Consider the following 16,312-nt stretch of genomic DNA (forward strand, 5'->3'; position numbering starts at 1 on the left):
AATCAACACTTCTACTTTTCCTAATTCTATAAAGTTTGAGGAGGAAGGGGGAGGGTACTTAATTGAAGTTGGTGACTGTGGCCAAATGGTAATTCATGGTTGACAAGGGCTGATGGCCCCAGTTCCCCTGGTCAGCTTCTACTTGAGGTGAGTTAACAGTACCTCTTGTTTAGGTCATAACTTGAAAGGACATATATTAAGTTCATTATTTATATTAAATAATTTGACTTCTTTTATATGCTTTTTATTATAAGATGGTTTAAGTTTGCACATGGTGCCAGAAAATATTGACTAGAATTTTAGTACTTAAAATGCTCCGAGCATAGCAATTTTACATGCTTCACTGGTTTTCTGTATTGTGGCCTCTTATATTTTCCTTTTGTCTGTGGCTTAACAAGATAAAATTAGCATTTTAAAAAATTATATAAATGCAAGTACTGTTATTTTGAATATAACTTTTCTACACATTTCAACCTTCTCTTGTCAATATGCCAGTATTAATACTTGTTTAAAACCTTTTAAAATAAAAATTAAGGGAAGATCTTTTTGTGTCTTTGTACAGGAAACTCTAAATACAGTGAAATGGGAGGAAAAGAAAATGCAATAATAAAGACAAATAAGGTTTGTTGAAATAAAGAAAAATATTTTTCTTAGATAATAATAGTTTATTATTGTTTTGGTACATAACTCTAGTGCCTCAGGTATATCAAAATATTTAAATATAACTATTGGGTGGGCCAAAAAGTTCGTTCGAGTTTTTCAGTTAAGATTTAACAGAAAAACCTAAATGAACTTTTTGGCTAGCCCAGTATTACCTACCTATTATGGAAAGATTTTGTTTGCTGTAACACCAACCTCTCTTTACTTTTCTAGCCTCAAAGATCAAATCCGTGTACAAATCAGTGCTTCAGAAATTTTTTCTCCAGTATCTTCTCTTCTAGTAGTCACACTGGAGAATCTTCTTTTACCTGTACAGCTTACCGGTTAGTATTTTTTGCTTTTAATTTATGCTTTTTATATTTGATATTTTAATTATTATAGTTAACTTCTGGTAGAAATTTAAACTTGGCTCAACAAACATTATGAAAGCACCTTGTTTTATGTTTTTGTTTCTTTTGGCAAATAAACAAAGGGAAACCTGTTACTTTGTGACCCTCTATTATGCAGTGACTGCCTATGCTAGTGGTCTTCCTTTTCATTAATAATAAATTAAGTTGTTCTACACAAGGTTTTTATGTGATAGAGAAGTAGACTAGTTGTTAAATGATGAGGGAAGTAACTAATAAAGCAGAACACTTTCAGAGTAGACTCAGTCATCTTTGAATCCTTAGTAACTGGCATTATAGATACTGAGTAGATATTTGTGGAATTGGAAGATTAAGTTGGGGTTTTAAAATCACATGGAATTGGTTGAATGAACAAGACAGATTAAGATTGTGATTTAATTTTAGAGGCTGGCAAGGTACCAAAGAAAACAATTACATCTGAGTAGCCTTTTGAAAAACTGAAGTGTACCCATTTTTGGTTACAAAAATAACCATGCCTTCCTTTATTTTCTTCTTTTGTCTTATGCTTAGTTTCAGATGGCAAACTATTGCACCTAGAATTTTGGCTGGAACTGCTTGCTGCAACTTTGGTTCATGGGATAGAAGTAGTGTTGCTCTTTTCTCTCAATAATAAGGATATTAGTCTGAATTGACTTTTTAATTCTGTCACTTAAGATAGAAATTCAAGTGTTATTTTTATGAATCAGATTAGTACAATTTAGATTTATAATATAAAAATTTTAGTTTAGGAATGAGTTCATTTTGAAAGTGTTTAAATAGAAAAAGGTTCTTTTTTTAAAAAATGTGATTTATAATGCTAGGTATAAAAACTTCTGCTATTTATGGTATAACCCAGTTGTTATTCTGAACTTAAATATTTGGAATTCTGATGAGGGTCTAAAATTTATCTTTTAGTACAGAATTTATAGAAGTCAATGAAATCAGTGCATTGATTAGGCAGAAGAGACAGGAACTGGAATTGTCATGGTTTCCTGATACATTACCTGGAATTGGAAGGTAAAAAAAAATTGTTTACTAAAGTGTCTACATGCTAACATGTGCATAAGATATCATTAATAAGGCATAGAGGTATCTTATTCAATAGGTATGTTTCTAAGAAAGTTTTGTTTAATTCAACTTTGGTGTTTCAGATGCCTAATGAAAAGCCCTTATTTAAAGAACTCCTTGAAAAGTAAAGAATATTTTATTTATTTGTTTAATAAATGTAGATATTTGATTACTTTAACAGGGAGAGCACCCAAATGATAAGATTCATTATTAGTAATAGCATTCAGGTCTTCCATCCTTCTTCTATCTTTTCCTCCATTCCAATCTTCCCTGTGTGCTATTAGCTAAAGCACTGATTTTATCATGACACTTCCCATCTCCACAGTGTTATTCTAAATAACTACTTGATCAAGTCCCTACTTTGCCCTGGCATTCATGACTTTCTATAATCTAGCCCTTTCTTTCCTAGTTTATTCTGAAGCTATTAACACATCGGTAGGTACACGATGTATGCTTAAATCAGGCTCCTATGTAAAGACCAAGTTCCTTGCCAGAGTTTTACATTCATTCCTGTAACATACTTTAACTTTTATATATCACTGTAATACAGTTCTGCAAAGGGCCTTCACCCTCTAGGAATAACAATGGAACATAAGTAAAATTAGTCCAGATATGTATAATATGAAACCTTTTCTTAGAGCTGTTTTTTTTGTACATGTGCAAGTTGCACATTGTTTTTCAAGCTTCTTTCCTCCTACTCCAGAATCTCACCTTAGACTGGGTGAGATAGTCTTTTGTTAGGAGACCTGACTGAACAAAATATGAATCAGAGTAGGAAGAAGCTGAGGGTGGATTGGTTGTAAATGAAGAAACTTTGGGGTCTTAGCAGGTCCATAGAGACCCTGGGAACCTTGAAGAGCCATCATCCTCAGATTGAGGAATTTTAGGATATAACAGCAATAGAAATCAGGTGTTTTTTTCCTTTTTAAAAATGTATTTATTTTGATGTTTTTGGCCTTGATATATGCTGTAAAAACATAAAGAAGTCTAATAAAAAATGTGATAAACATCCATGATGGTTATCACATTCAAAATTCAAGTGATGTAGTTTTACTTTCAGTTTTTGTTACTTTTTTTAAATTTATGGACTGATTCCCCTTTGACCTTGATAATTTCTTTAAAACCTGATTTGATTAACTCGACTAAATTATCTCTTTGGTTGCCTGGAAGTGGAGGGGGGCTGGTGCAAGGGGCATGAAGGAGCTTTGTGGGATGGCGGAAATGTTCTATTTCTTGTTTGGTGTGGAGGTTATACAGGTATATACATTGGTCAAAAGTCATCACACTGTGCACTTAAAATCTGTGCATTTCATTTGTGTATTTTATTTATCTGCATTTTATTATCCAAATTTATTATTTTTCAGAGTGGTGGGAAAAAAAGGCTAAAAAAATTTTTGACAAAGTATTGCATTAACTTATTTAAACAAGAAACAACTGTTATGTATTAAGTTGCCTTTGATCTCCCTTTGCTATTAATTTAGCGAAAAACATGCTTTTAAAAGGTTTTTTGTTTTGTTTTTGTTTTTTGCAGCCAGTTGGTAGCCATCTTTGAACAATGAGTAACCTTGAGCTTACATTTTCAGCTATTTGGCAAAAAATAATTTAAGCACTCTGTATTTTAATGTTGCTAACCTGATTTGGAAAATTAGTACCTTTAAATTGCTGGTTTAATTTTTATACCATTTAAACAAAAATGTCTTTATTTTGTTTTGAATTTTCAGAATTAGTTTTATACCCTGGAATATTGAAACAGAAGTCCTTCCTCTCATCTCCTCTGTGTTGCCAAGAACTATTTTTCCAACAAATACCATATCTTTAGAAAATTTTGGTAAAGTTTTTGAAATTCTTTCTAGTTTAAAAAAAGTTATTAGCCTCTTTCAGTCTCATAAAAAGTATGTGTTGATGACTTAGAAAAAGTGTAAATAAGGTATAGATAGTAAGTCCTAGATATTTCTATAAATATTTGTACAGTGACTTGACTTTAAAATTGTCCCAACTAGAAAATCCCTTTTAAGAAATTACAACTTCATGTCTTTGAGGAACTGATTAGAAGTCTCCTTTCTATTTAGGGCTTCAATGTTCAAACCATGATCTTTAAAGTAATATCTCCTATTAATTATGAACAAATAATTTGAGTCTTTACTATTTGTGGATAGCTGTTGTCTCTTGCTTTTGCCTAGTGATTCATTAAGCAAATGGCAGTTATCAGACGAAACATATTTTCTTTTGTTTTTTTCCCTATAAAATTGCCCACATGGATTCAAATCTTGGGATAACTCATTTCAGTAGCATTAAAAAATTGTTATTACTCAGGTGTTAGTAGCTATGCATTTATTTATAATTTGATTCACAAGTATATTTTGTTTCATTCTGTTATAGATACCTATTTTATGCTAAAATAAGCTTAAGCCAAACTATTATCATTTTTGAAACATACACTTACTTTTTACTTTTTTAAAAAACATGTATTATTAGGTACTTCTTGCAAAGGATATGCATTAGCACATACTCAAGAAGGAGAAGAGAAGAAGCAAACTTCTGGTACCTCAAGCACCAGAGGATCAAGACGAAAACCAGCAGCAACAACTCCTACAAGGAGATCTACACGTAACACAAGAGCTGAACCAGTCAGTCAGTCTCAGAGGTCCCCAGTATCAAATAATTCTGGGTGTGATGCCCCAGATAGTAATAATCCATCTGTAAGTGTTTCCTCTTCAGGTGAGTCAGAAAAGCAAACAAGGCAGGCTCCAAAACGGAAGTCTGTAAGAAGAGGAAGAAAACTACCTTTACTGAAAAAGAAACTTCGGAGCTCTTTACCTCCCCCTGAAAAATCATCTTCCAGTGATTCAGTAGATGAAGAAATAGTAGAATCTGACATACCACCTGTGTTAGAGAAAGAACATCAATCAGATGTAGAAAGTAGTAACACTGTGCAGATAAATGTAGAAAATGAGTCTGCTAATGGCTTGAGAAGTTGCAGTGAGCCAGTAGAAGAAAGTGAGGAACATAGTGAGACCCGTGATACAGAGGAAAGAGTAGAATCTTTATATTCTGAGTCTGGTACCCAAGATCCTCCTGTGCTAGTTGGAGAGGAGGAGGAAATTCAAACAGTTGAGAATACAGGTATAGAGGCTAATATTTTATGTCTGGAAAGTGAGATTTCTAAGAATACTTCTGAAAAAGGAGGTGACCCATTGGAAAATCAAGACCAAATAGCTTTACCTTCAGAATCAGAAGTAAAAGCAGATGGATGTACAGATCATCTTCCAAATGATTTTCTTACATGTTCAGGATCTGAAATTGAAGTACACCAACCTATATCAAGCCTAGGTGAGATCCCTGAGAACGCAGAGTCAGCGGTTAATGAAGAAAAAGTTATGGAGAGTCCTATAGTAAAAATTATTGATCATAAAGATTCTACAGTAAAAACAGAACATCTTATTGACAGCCCCAAATTAGAATCTTCTGAGGGTGGAATTATACAAACAGTGGACAAAAAATCTATTGAGAGCTCAGAGGTTCATTTGCTTGGGCATGTTGAAAATGAAGATGCAGAAGTAATTGCAACATGTGATACTTCAGGGAATGAAAATTTCAGTAGTATTCAAGACTCTGAAAACAATTTATTAAAAAAAAATCTTAACACCAAATTGGACAAATCTTTCGAAGAAAAGACTGAATCTCTGGTTGAACATCCCAGATCTACAGAATTGCCTAAAACACATGTTGCACTGATTCAGAAGCATTTTAGTGAGGATAATAATGAAATGATACCTATGGAATGTGATTCATTTTGCAGTGACCAGAATGAATCTGAACTCGAACCATCTGTAAATGCTGATGCTAAACAATTGAATGAAAATTCTGTGGAGCACAGTTCCCAAAAGAATATGTCATCTTCTGGTCCTTCAAATGAAAAGGTTGAAACTGTATCTCAACCATCTGAAATCCCAATAGATACGATAGATAAAGCCAAAAAGCCTCGTACTCGAAGATCTAGATTTCATTCTCCATCTACAACTTGGTCTCCCAACAAAGAAACTGCACGAGAAAAGAAGCGGTCTCAGTCTCCATCTCCCAAAAGAGAAACTGGAAAAGAAAGCAGGAAGTCTCGATCACCATCTCCCAAGAAAGAATCTGCAAGAGGACGGAGAAAATCTCGTTCTCAGTCCCCAAAAAAGGACCCACGAGAAAGGAGGAAATCTCAGTCTCGATCTCCAAAAAGAGATAGCACTAGGGAAGGCAAAAGATCTGAATCACTCTCCCCAAAAAGAGACACTTCTAGAGAGAACAGAAGATCTCAGTCAAGACTGAAAGATTCCTCCCCAAGAGAAAAATCCAGGTCCCGGAGCAGAGAAAGAGAAAGTGATAGAGATGGGCCAAAGAGAGATCGAGATAGAGAAAGGAGAACCAGAAGGTGGTCTCGGTCCAGATCTCGTTCTAGGTCACCATCAAGATCTAGAACAAAAAGTAAGAGTTCATCATTTGGTAGAAATGACAGAGTCAGTTATTCTCCTCGATGGAAGGAAAGATGGACAAATGATGGTTGGAGATGTCCACGAGGAAATGATCGATACAGAAAGAATGACTCAGAGAAACAGAATGAAAACACAAGAAAAGAAAAAAATGACATCAGTCCAGATGCTGATGATTCAAATTCTGCTGACAAACATAGAAATGACTGTCCCAGTTGGGTAACAGAAAAAATAAATTCTGGGCCTGATCCGAGGACCAGAAATCCAGAAAAGTTAAAAGATTCTCATTGGGAAGAAAATAGAAATGAAAATTCAGGGAATTCTTGGAATAAAAACTTTGGTTCAGGTTGGATGTCTAACCGTGGTAGAGGTAACCGTGGCAGAGGCGCTTACAGAGGTGGTTTTGCCTACACAGATCAAAATGAAAACAGGTGGCAAAACCGAAAACCCCTCTCAGGGAATTCAAATAGTTCAGGGAATGAGACTTTCAAGTTTGTGGAACAGCAACCCTATAAACGGAAAAGTGAGCAAGAGTTCTCATTTGATACACCGGCAGATAGGTCGGGGTGGACATCTGCATCAAGTTGGGCTGTGAGAAAGACTCTGCCAGCAGATGTACAAAACTATTATTCACGACGAGGGAGGAATTCTTCAGGTCCACAGTCTGGATGGATGAGACAAGAGGAGGAAACAACTGAACAGGGTAACATTATGTTTATTTATCAACACTTTTATTTGAAGAAAGAGATTAAAAATTTAATACCTTATTTATATGAATTGAAATAATCCCTATTTATAGTTTTATGTTAAAATGAATCCCAGTTATTTACAAGTCACTTTGTATTGTATAATAGATATACACTTCAATATTTATTTTCTTTTTTCACCCCATGCCTACCCCAAACCTTGCCAAAGACATAAATATTTTAAGTATAATTTGCTACAGTAGAAGAATTTGAGATAGTACTATGCAGGATTTAAATTCTGTTTCATTTATATCAGATGTGTGCACTTGAATTTTTTTGATCATTGTTTTCCTATAAATAAGTCACTCTGCTAAAAAAGGTTTACCTTTTCTTTACTTCTCTTGGGAACATTGCAAGAAAAACTCTGTTGCAGATTTTTAAAAAGTGATTAACCTTCTAATTTAGTAATCTAATTAAATTTTATGTGATTATTTCTTTAACTAGGAAGTTTCTTGAGCTACTGATTCTTTGTGAGTGCTGACCAATGTTATTGTGTGAAGTTATGCTTTAAAATAATTTTAGTTGAATGTTTTCTTTCAGTTAGAAAATCAGCCCACATTATTTAGGAATGACAGGATTAAACTGAATAATTGGGTATTGGTTTAGGTGTTCTGTTAATTGCTATTTAATTGTAACCAGTGGTTCTTTGTTTCTCTGGCTAAAGAAATTTGTAACATGATTTTTTTTCATAAGCCTTTTTTCTTTTGATAGATTCTAACCTAAAAGACCAAACAAACCAACAAGGTGATGGTTCTCAGCTACCTATAAATATGATGCAACCACAAATGAATGTAATGCAGCAACAAATGAATGCTCAACACCAGCCTATGAATATCTTCCCATATCCAGTGGGTGTTCACGCTCCTCTGATGAATCTCCAGCGCAGTCCATTTAACATGCATCCTCAGCTGCCCTTGCATCTGCACACAGGAGTGCCTCTCATGCAGGTAGCTGCTCCTACCAGTGTATCTCAGGGACTACCACCACCACCACCCCCTCCCCCTCCATCCCAGCAAGTCAGCTACATTGCTTCACAGCCAGATGGAAAGCAATTGCAGGTATGTTTTCAGCAACTCAAGTTTAATCAACATAGCCATTGTAAACATTTAGCTATTAGGGACAGATATTCAAGAAAGGGCTTCCTGGCTGGATATCCATACACAATGACTCATTTGGTTAGGTTTATGGTAAACCTTCATAACCCCTTTTTCACTGTCCTTCCCCAAACCTCCCACTCCCAAATGAGAAAATGAACTGAATGCATAGTGTCAAATCTGAGCTACATATAGGCTATTGCTGATACCCAAACAGGTTTTTTGGTGAGATTAAAAAGACCAAATTATGAGCCAAACTAGAATCAAGTGGTGGACACTTTCCCTGATTTATTGAACTTTTAGGGGGTGGGAACTTGTTGTGATTGGGTACTGTGATAAACCGTGTACTGTTTTGTTCAAACACCAGATAAAGCTGTTCATTGTCCATTACTGTCTGTGTTTCATTTTCATGAATTTACCATGCTGAAAAAAGTGGCACTTTTAAATATAGAAAAATTTCAATAATAATCTGTAAACATTGTGTTGATCATAGTTTCATGTCTACATGTCAGAAATTCTAGAATCCTGACAGCAAGAGTTGGAAGAGCAAGGGGAGTGGGAATTTGGGATCTTGTATCTTTTTCTGCTGTCAACTCACTGCAAGTCATTTGACTTCACTGTCTCACTTTCCTCCATCTTTGAAGGGGGGGCACCTACTCTAAAGAGCCTTGTAGGAAAGATACTGTTATTAATGCTGCTCTGCTTCTTGTTGGTTTTAGTATTGCTGTCAGAACATTACAATACATATATATTTTTTTAAAGTCATCATGAAATATTTAAATGGGGCTCTGTTTAAGAATGTTACTCATTTTTCTTCAGTCCTTTAGATATAAATGACCTGAAATATGCATTTCCCTTAAGTATTTAAGTATTGGATTGCTTTGATTTTTTTTTTGATGTTATTTCTAATAGGTGACTAAAAGACTTTTATTGAGTACAAGTAATTCATTAACTGATGATAACTCTTTAAAACAGGGTATTCCTAGTGCTTCTCATGTAAGTAATAACATGAGTACACCAGTCTTGCCTGCTCCGACAGCAGCCCCAGGAAATATGGGAACAGTTCAGGGACCAAGTTCTGGTAATACTTCGTCATCAAGTCACAGCAGAGCTTCTAATGCTGCTGTAAAATTGGCAGAAAGCAAAGTAAGTGTTACAGTGGAAGCCAGCGCAGATAGCTCGAAGACAGACAAGGCAAGTTCAAAGTTGAGAGCAACCTACATAATTCTGTATATGATAAAAATGAAAAAATAACAGCTTTCTATCGTATAAGTGGTGAAGGGAATTTATTGTTGATAGCCTTAAATTCCAACATTATTTAAAGGGTTCTGTCTAAATATGTTGGTGCCAATTGAATTACTGGTAGTATTTCATATTTATTTTTAGAAATGTTTGGTACGTGTTAGTAAATAACTATTCTGTATTTATAACACTAATATTTGAATAGTTCCTTGCAATAATGTAAATGTACAGTGTTTTCAATTTTATATTTTTAAAGAATTTTTTTTGAAAGTATGTGATTGGGCAAATAATAATTATACATTTTCCTCTCATCAGAAATTGCAAATTCAAGAAAAAGCAGCACAGGAGGTAAAATTGGCCATTAAGCCATTTTATCAAAATAAAGATATCACCAAGGAAGAATATAAAGAGATTGTGCGGAAAGCGGTAGATAAAGTAAGTTATAGCTTTAGTGGAGTTATGTACATATTATTCTGAACATGCCTGTTTTAATAAAGGAATGCTTAATTAAATTAATTAAAATAGTAAGAGGTAGCTTCTATCATTCTTGTCTGTTTTTTTACCTTTTGAGATAACTAAACATGTACCCGACAGGAGATAATGAAACATTAAAAAATGTCTGGTTATCTCTTTGGCATATTTGTTTTTCATAAAGCTTTCCATTTTCCTTTAATCTGTTTAAGGTATGAAAAAAATATCCCCCCTTCTTTTTTTTATAGGTTTGTCATAGTAAGAGTGGAGAAGTAAATTCTACTAAAGTGGCAAATCTGGTTAAAGCCTATGTAGACAAATACAAATATTCACGGAAGGGAAGCCAAAAGAAAACTCTGGAAGAACCTGTGTCTACTGATAAAAACATAGGCTGAAGTGGGGAGCACTATAAAGGACACTATCAAGATACCTGCAAAGTGCAATTTCAACATGTACCTTTAATGGAAAATCATACATAACTGTGATTGAAATTTGGTTTTGATAAAATTATTTTTTTTAATGTAGGATATAATGTTTTGCTCTAAATAAATATAGTTCTGCACCGCAACTTCTATATCTTTTCCTCCCTTCTACCCCCCCCCCCCAAATAAAAACAAATTCAAGGGAAAGTAAAGGGGTTAAAGGAATGTGCATTTTTACTAGGACTGTGTTATATTGTGGATACTGGAAGATGTACAGCTTTTTGATTTGAACAATGGAGTGCATAAATGAGGAACTTCTGAGTGCACTGGTTTTGGAAGAGATATATATAATACATTTATTCTGTCAGGCTAAAAATAAAGTATGATCTTTATGATTTTTCTCTCTAATTATACAAAGATAAATAATGTATTACCATGAAAAATATTTCTAATAACATACCAATTGCAGGGTTCCTACTGTGTATTTTTAAAGCACACATCTGAGTAAATTGCTTAGATAGAAAACAAATTATCACACGAGTAAAATTCAGTGTTCAAAACTTTAGAACACTGTTCACCTATTGTATCACCAAATAAAGGTTATGCTGCTTGTTTTTCTTTTGTGCCTTTTTTTCCCCCAGTTGAGATGAAGCAATTTGATTTGCTAGATTTACAACTTTGGCAGTCTAAGCTCTGTTGAATTTAGAAGACCTGTTTGGAGAAAGTGTTGACTTTGTAAAAATTATGTTCTTCCATAATATCTTCTACTTATCAGAGATGGTAAATTGTTTGTGCCAATTGGAGAATTGCTTTTAAGTAGTGACCCTCCCTGTGGCTACGGTAGAATCATGACACTTGCTTCAGTGGCTTTCAGGTTGTTGCTCATCTGACTAATCACTAATGAAATTCTTTTCACATTTGAGAAATCTCCAAATGCTTTACAGTGAATAAAGTGTTGATTTGGTGACCATATGGTGGCCATTAATCATGTTGCGAAATTCTAGACATTAAAACCGGTGTTTTGGAAAAAGGAGAGGAATTAAATAATGGAGTCTTGGTTAGGCTTTCAGGGACTAGAGATTGGTTTTTTTTTAGTACTATTTTTATTAAAGGTAAGTTTAAAATGTTCTAGCCTTATTATTTTATTTGGCATCTTGGAAGAAAAAATGGATTATTTCCGTGATAAACTGTTTCATTCCAGTAACAGTTTTCAATAGATACCAAATAACTGGAAAGCACTTCAGATAAGATGTTAATGGCACAGAGATGGATCTGTGCCTCAGTGAGACAGACTGACCCTTGTACTAGCTAAACAGTGAAAGCAATACTCTTTAGGACTGTGCTTTTCTGAAGTAAAGATTATCTGTTTCTCAATTTTATGTGTATAATACTTTCCTGGTGCTAGCTTTGATAGGCGAATTTTGAAATATTGGCCCCAGTAATGATTGTGCTAGTTCATAATCTTTATTAGATTATGAGTATAATCCCAAAAGTGGTAGAAATATTTCCAAGCAGTTTCTGATCTTTATTCTGCATTTCTGGGCATTTGTAATATGGTATTCTACTGATTTATATATATTTTTAATTAAGGTTTGTGTTTAGATTATGATGGGGAAAGAGTTTTGGAAGTATATTTCTTGAATAAAATATTAAGACAGTGTTTTAAATATCAATGCACACCTCATTTGTTTCAGTTTTGAACTCTAGAAACAATTGTGTGAATTTTTAATCTATTTTGGGTTAAAGCTGGTTCACATGTAGAAAATTTTGTAGCAAATTGCCTAAATTGATTAATCACACAACATACTTTTCCGACATTTTCTTTCAGTGACATTTGGGAGTTGGATGACAGTTTAAAATTTGCTTTATACCGTTTAGCTTGTGCAAACATGTTTAAAAGTTTTGAAGAAAAAATAGGTGGTGTGGTCAAGAGTTAAAAGTCTTGCATCTTTGGTAGCAGTGCCAAGAATTAATTCCACCTTTCTTGAATAACAGTGTACTCTGTATCTGGTTGGGGTACTGGTTGGCCTGCAATTGAAATAGCTAATGAAGAATATTACTGGACTAGAATCAACTTTGAAATATTTAAGAATGTATTAGAAAGTGCATGCTTTATGTTAAAAAAAATACATTGCTTTTTAACATTTCCCATTCTTTTATCAGAAATTTACATTAATTTTGCATGTGCACAAACTTAAAAACATTTTGTGAGGTTACAGATTCCTCTTGTTATTTATGAAGATTCAGTATTAACCTTTGAAACCTTGGTCTCTTTAACTTTCTAGTCACATTGACTGATGTTTTTTAGGCTATAGTGACGCCTAGAATTTTGAGACTAAAATTTGTTATTTTAACATTCCAAAATTTTTTATTTTTCTCCTCTGGTAATTACATTTTTTCCATTATTTTCCTTTAAATGGCCACAGTGTGTACTGCTTGAATGTTCCATCCAAAAGATGTAGCTTCACAAGCACAGTGCTTGCTCCATGGTCCATGAGACATTGTTCATAGTATGAGGATGGAGTGCTGTCTACTGAAACAATACTCTTATTAAACAGATATGTAGTATGTAATATTTTCTAATAAATTCTTTTGATAAACAAAGTAGTGTCTTTAACATTTTATTATTAAGATTCCTGGGAAGTGGTGACTTTCACCACATAAACTCTTTCCAAACATGTGTTGCAGTATTTCTTGGATTTGTACCAAAGTAGTTAGGCTTAGCATCATAGTTAACGTAAATGTCCAAGTTGTAAAGCAAGCGGAGTTAGCTATAAGCATGTATTTTAATAGCATTTTTTCCTAATTACATATCATTGTAGGAAATTAGAAAAGCTTATTTAGTAAATTTAAAAATCTGTAAAAGAGGGAAGAAACCTAAAAACAAAAGGAGAAAAATAGCCTGTAATCCTACCACTTAAAGGTAACAACTATTAACAGATCAAACTGCACGTAACTATGTTGTAACATCTTTTTCACTTAATGTATTGAGAAGTTCCCATTTTAATAAAAATTATTCTGCATCATGACGACTTTCAATAGCTGTAATAGAATTCTATTACACGGATATACCATTACTTAAAACAATCCTCCACTATTGGATATTAAGCTATTTTTACTAATAGAAATAATAAAATTAGCAAAATATAAATTGTACTAATATAAATGACTGATGTAAACATCTTTATACATAAATTGTACCCATTTCAGATTATTTTCTGGGAATTGATTCCTGTAAGTAGAATATCTTGATCAGTTTTTATTTCCCCCTAAAATTTTTTAAGATGTAATTATATACATACATTTACACTTGAAGTGTAATTTTTAAAATTCAGTTTAAAACAATATATTTAGTTTAAAACTCCATTGTTTTCCTAAGCTGATTTGTCTCTGCAAAGAGAACCATCAGAAAGTTATTTTTCCCAAACTCTTCAATGCATTTATAAGCTGCTTTTTAAGGCTCCCGGAAAATAGTTTTCACAGATCTTTTTCCCCAGCACATGAATTATATCCTGTAAACTTGTGCATTTCTAGTCCCCTTAATAACTTGAAGATATAGTCACGTCCATGTTCTATTTTATAGGGGCTATATCGTGTTCCTCTGTTGATGGACATTTTAAGTTATGTACAAGTTTTGGTTACTAGAAACAATGTTTTAACTAACTAACACCCTGCGTGACTTACCTCTGCGAATCTTTTTGTGTACAAGGTTACATTGAATTTCAGGATATACACAGTTTTCATTTGGATAGATGTTGCCAAGTTGCTCTGTGAAAAGTGTCCTAATTTATAGTCCCTCCACAGTGTCTGAGCTTATAGTTTACTTAGTTCCAACTTTGATACTGTGACAGCATGTAAGATTGCTCTTGTTTTTAGGGTCTTAATGAACATTCATTTTATCAAACAGTGCACACCTACTGTGTGTCCGGAATTCTTGGATTCTTCACATATTACCGGGTTTAATCATAACACAGTTTTCTAAAAGAATGGTACAATAATAGCATATTAAGCTTGTACTATGTGATAGGCATTCTGTCAGACATATTTACCTTATTTTATCTATAAAACTAATTCTAGTAATTATCTTTGTTCTACTGATGAGAAAATTGAGATGCATAAAGCTTTAACTGAGTTAACTAGTTACACAGCTACTTAGTGATAGAGCCAGGATTCAGACCTAGGATCGGTAGACGCTGATGTCTGCTTGACTTGGGGTGTTAAGTTGAGCTCACAGATGTAAACCAACATATCACATGTGGGAGTAATGGCTGAAATAAAAAAGTATAGTGGGAGCACAGAACTGACTTTGCTTGGGGGAATAAGGTGCGAGGAAGGGTGATTGATTGATAAAACCAAAAAACCTTTAAAGGGAGTGAGTGATTGCCTTTAAAATCAGGATAGTGGTCACTGATATGGGGGAGGGAGGAGGTTGTGACTGAGATGGGACAAAGGTCTGGGAAGGAGGGGGACTACCAAGGACTACTTCTTGACCTGGGCAGTTGTTACATAATAAACTCTACTCTTTATGCACTTTGTTATATGTGGTGTTATATTTCACAGTAAAAAAATTTGTAAAAAAAAATCCAGAGGCCAGCAATTAACTCAAAGCCATTGTTTAGATTTTTGGTAGACAAATCTACCATTCTTCATCCCTTCCCTTCTTTCAATCTAGTCTCAGTGGGAAAAAGAAATCCATGAATTTGGGGAGAAAAAATAATTCCTCACTGAAAGAATAATGCATCACATAAAATATGCTTCTGTAAGAAATGTGCAGGAGAGTGATGATGTGTGCAACACTTAAAAAAGTGTGCTTTCTATATTTATTAGATGGTGGCAGCTTTCAGCTTTTTTTTTCTTTTTCAATGATGAGCATTTTTGTGGACTCTGACCTTTCCCCAAATAAGTTATGCTTTTGCTTATTAGTGAGGTTGAATATTTTTCCTTCTGCTTATTATTTTTTATTTTTGGTTGCATTGGGTCTTTGTTGCTGCATGCGGGCTTTCTTTAGTTGCGGTGAGCAGGGGCTACTCTTCGTAGTTGTCCGAGGGCTTCTCATTGCGGTTTCTGTTGTTGCGGAGCACAGGCTCTAGGTGTGCAGGCTTCAGTAGTTGCAGCACACGGGCTCAGTAGTTGTGGCTCGCGGCCCCTAGAGCGCAGGCTCAGCAGTTGTGGCGCACGGGCTCAGTTGGTCCGCGGCTTGTGGGATCTTCCCGGACCAGGGCTCGAACCCGTGTTCCCTGCGTTGGCAGGCGGATTCTCAACCACTGTGCCACCAGGGAAGCCCTCAGCTCCCCTTTTTCACTAAGAAGTTATTTTTTTAAACAAATTATGCCAATTTCCAAAGTATAACTCAAAAGTTGCCGGTTCCCAGGCAACTGCTCTGCAAGCGTGGATCTGTTTAAAGGGTCAACCTGAAAATTAGGCTAGCATTATCTTTCACACGGTTTAGCTGTAAACAGGGCATATCTGATAATCCTCTCTAAAGCAAAGGCTAAACATTTTCCTCATGAGTTTAGGGAAGCTATAACGTATAGTCAAGGGATTCTGGAACCCTCTCAACCAAATGTGGTTCAGCCTTGTGTTTTAATTCCAGACTACACTTTGTGGAGCCCATTAGGTTCTCCTGGTGGCCAAACCATTTCTCTGCTTAGCAACATCTAACTCACTTTGCTCCTCCCTGGAATTCTTCAACAGTTTTATTCCACGCATTTGGTTTGTGTGAAAAGTGTTTATAACTTTGATCTCTTA

General features: G+C 34.5%; 1 protein-coding gene across 6 annotated transcripts in view; it reads left to right on the forward strand.

The window, feature by feature from the left end:
• Window positions 1-11,178, forward strand: part of SCAF11 (SR-related CTD associated factor 11) — an 80,347-nt gene extending 69,169 nt beyond the window's left edge. For 2 of the 6 annotated variants that reach the window (XM_007179225.2, XM_057556069.1), the window contains 9 exons: window positions 563-621; window positions 874-983; window positions 1,962-2,063; window positions 3,836-3,942; window positions 4,590-7,292; window positions 8,047-8,393; window positions 9,405-9,623; window positions 9,987-10,106; window positions 10,391-11,178. In XM_007179225.2, coding sequence (XP_007179287.2) covers window positions 563-621; window positions 874-983; window positions 1,962-2,063; window positions 3,836-3,942; window positions 4,590-7,292; window positions 8,047-8,393; window positions 9,405-9,623; window positions 9,987-10,106; window positions 10,391-10,537 — 3,914 coding nt within the window. In that variant the 3' untranslated portion in view covers window positions 10,538-11,178. The remainder of the gene's footprint in view (window positions 1-562; window positions 622-873; window positions 984-1,961; window positions 2,064-3,835; window positions 3,943-4,589; window positions 7,293-8,046; window positions 8,394-9,404; window positions 9,624-9,986; window positions 10,107-10,390) is intronic. The other 4 variants (XM_057556068.1, XM_007179226.2, XM_007179227.2 and 1 more) reach the window with 4 other exon arrangements.
• The last annotated feature ends 5,134 nt before the right edge of the window (window positions 11,179-16,312 follow it).

This window comes from Balaenoptera acutorostrata, chromosome 11 (assembly GCF_949987535.1).
Source record: "Balaenoptera acutorostrata chromosome 11, mBalAcu1.1, whole genome shotgun sequence".
Lineage (NCBI taxonomy): Eukaryota > Metazoa > Chordata > Mammalia > Artiodactyla > Balaenopteridae > Balaenoptera > Balaenoptera acutorostrata.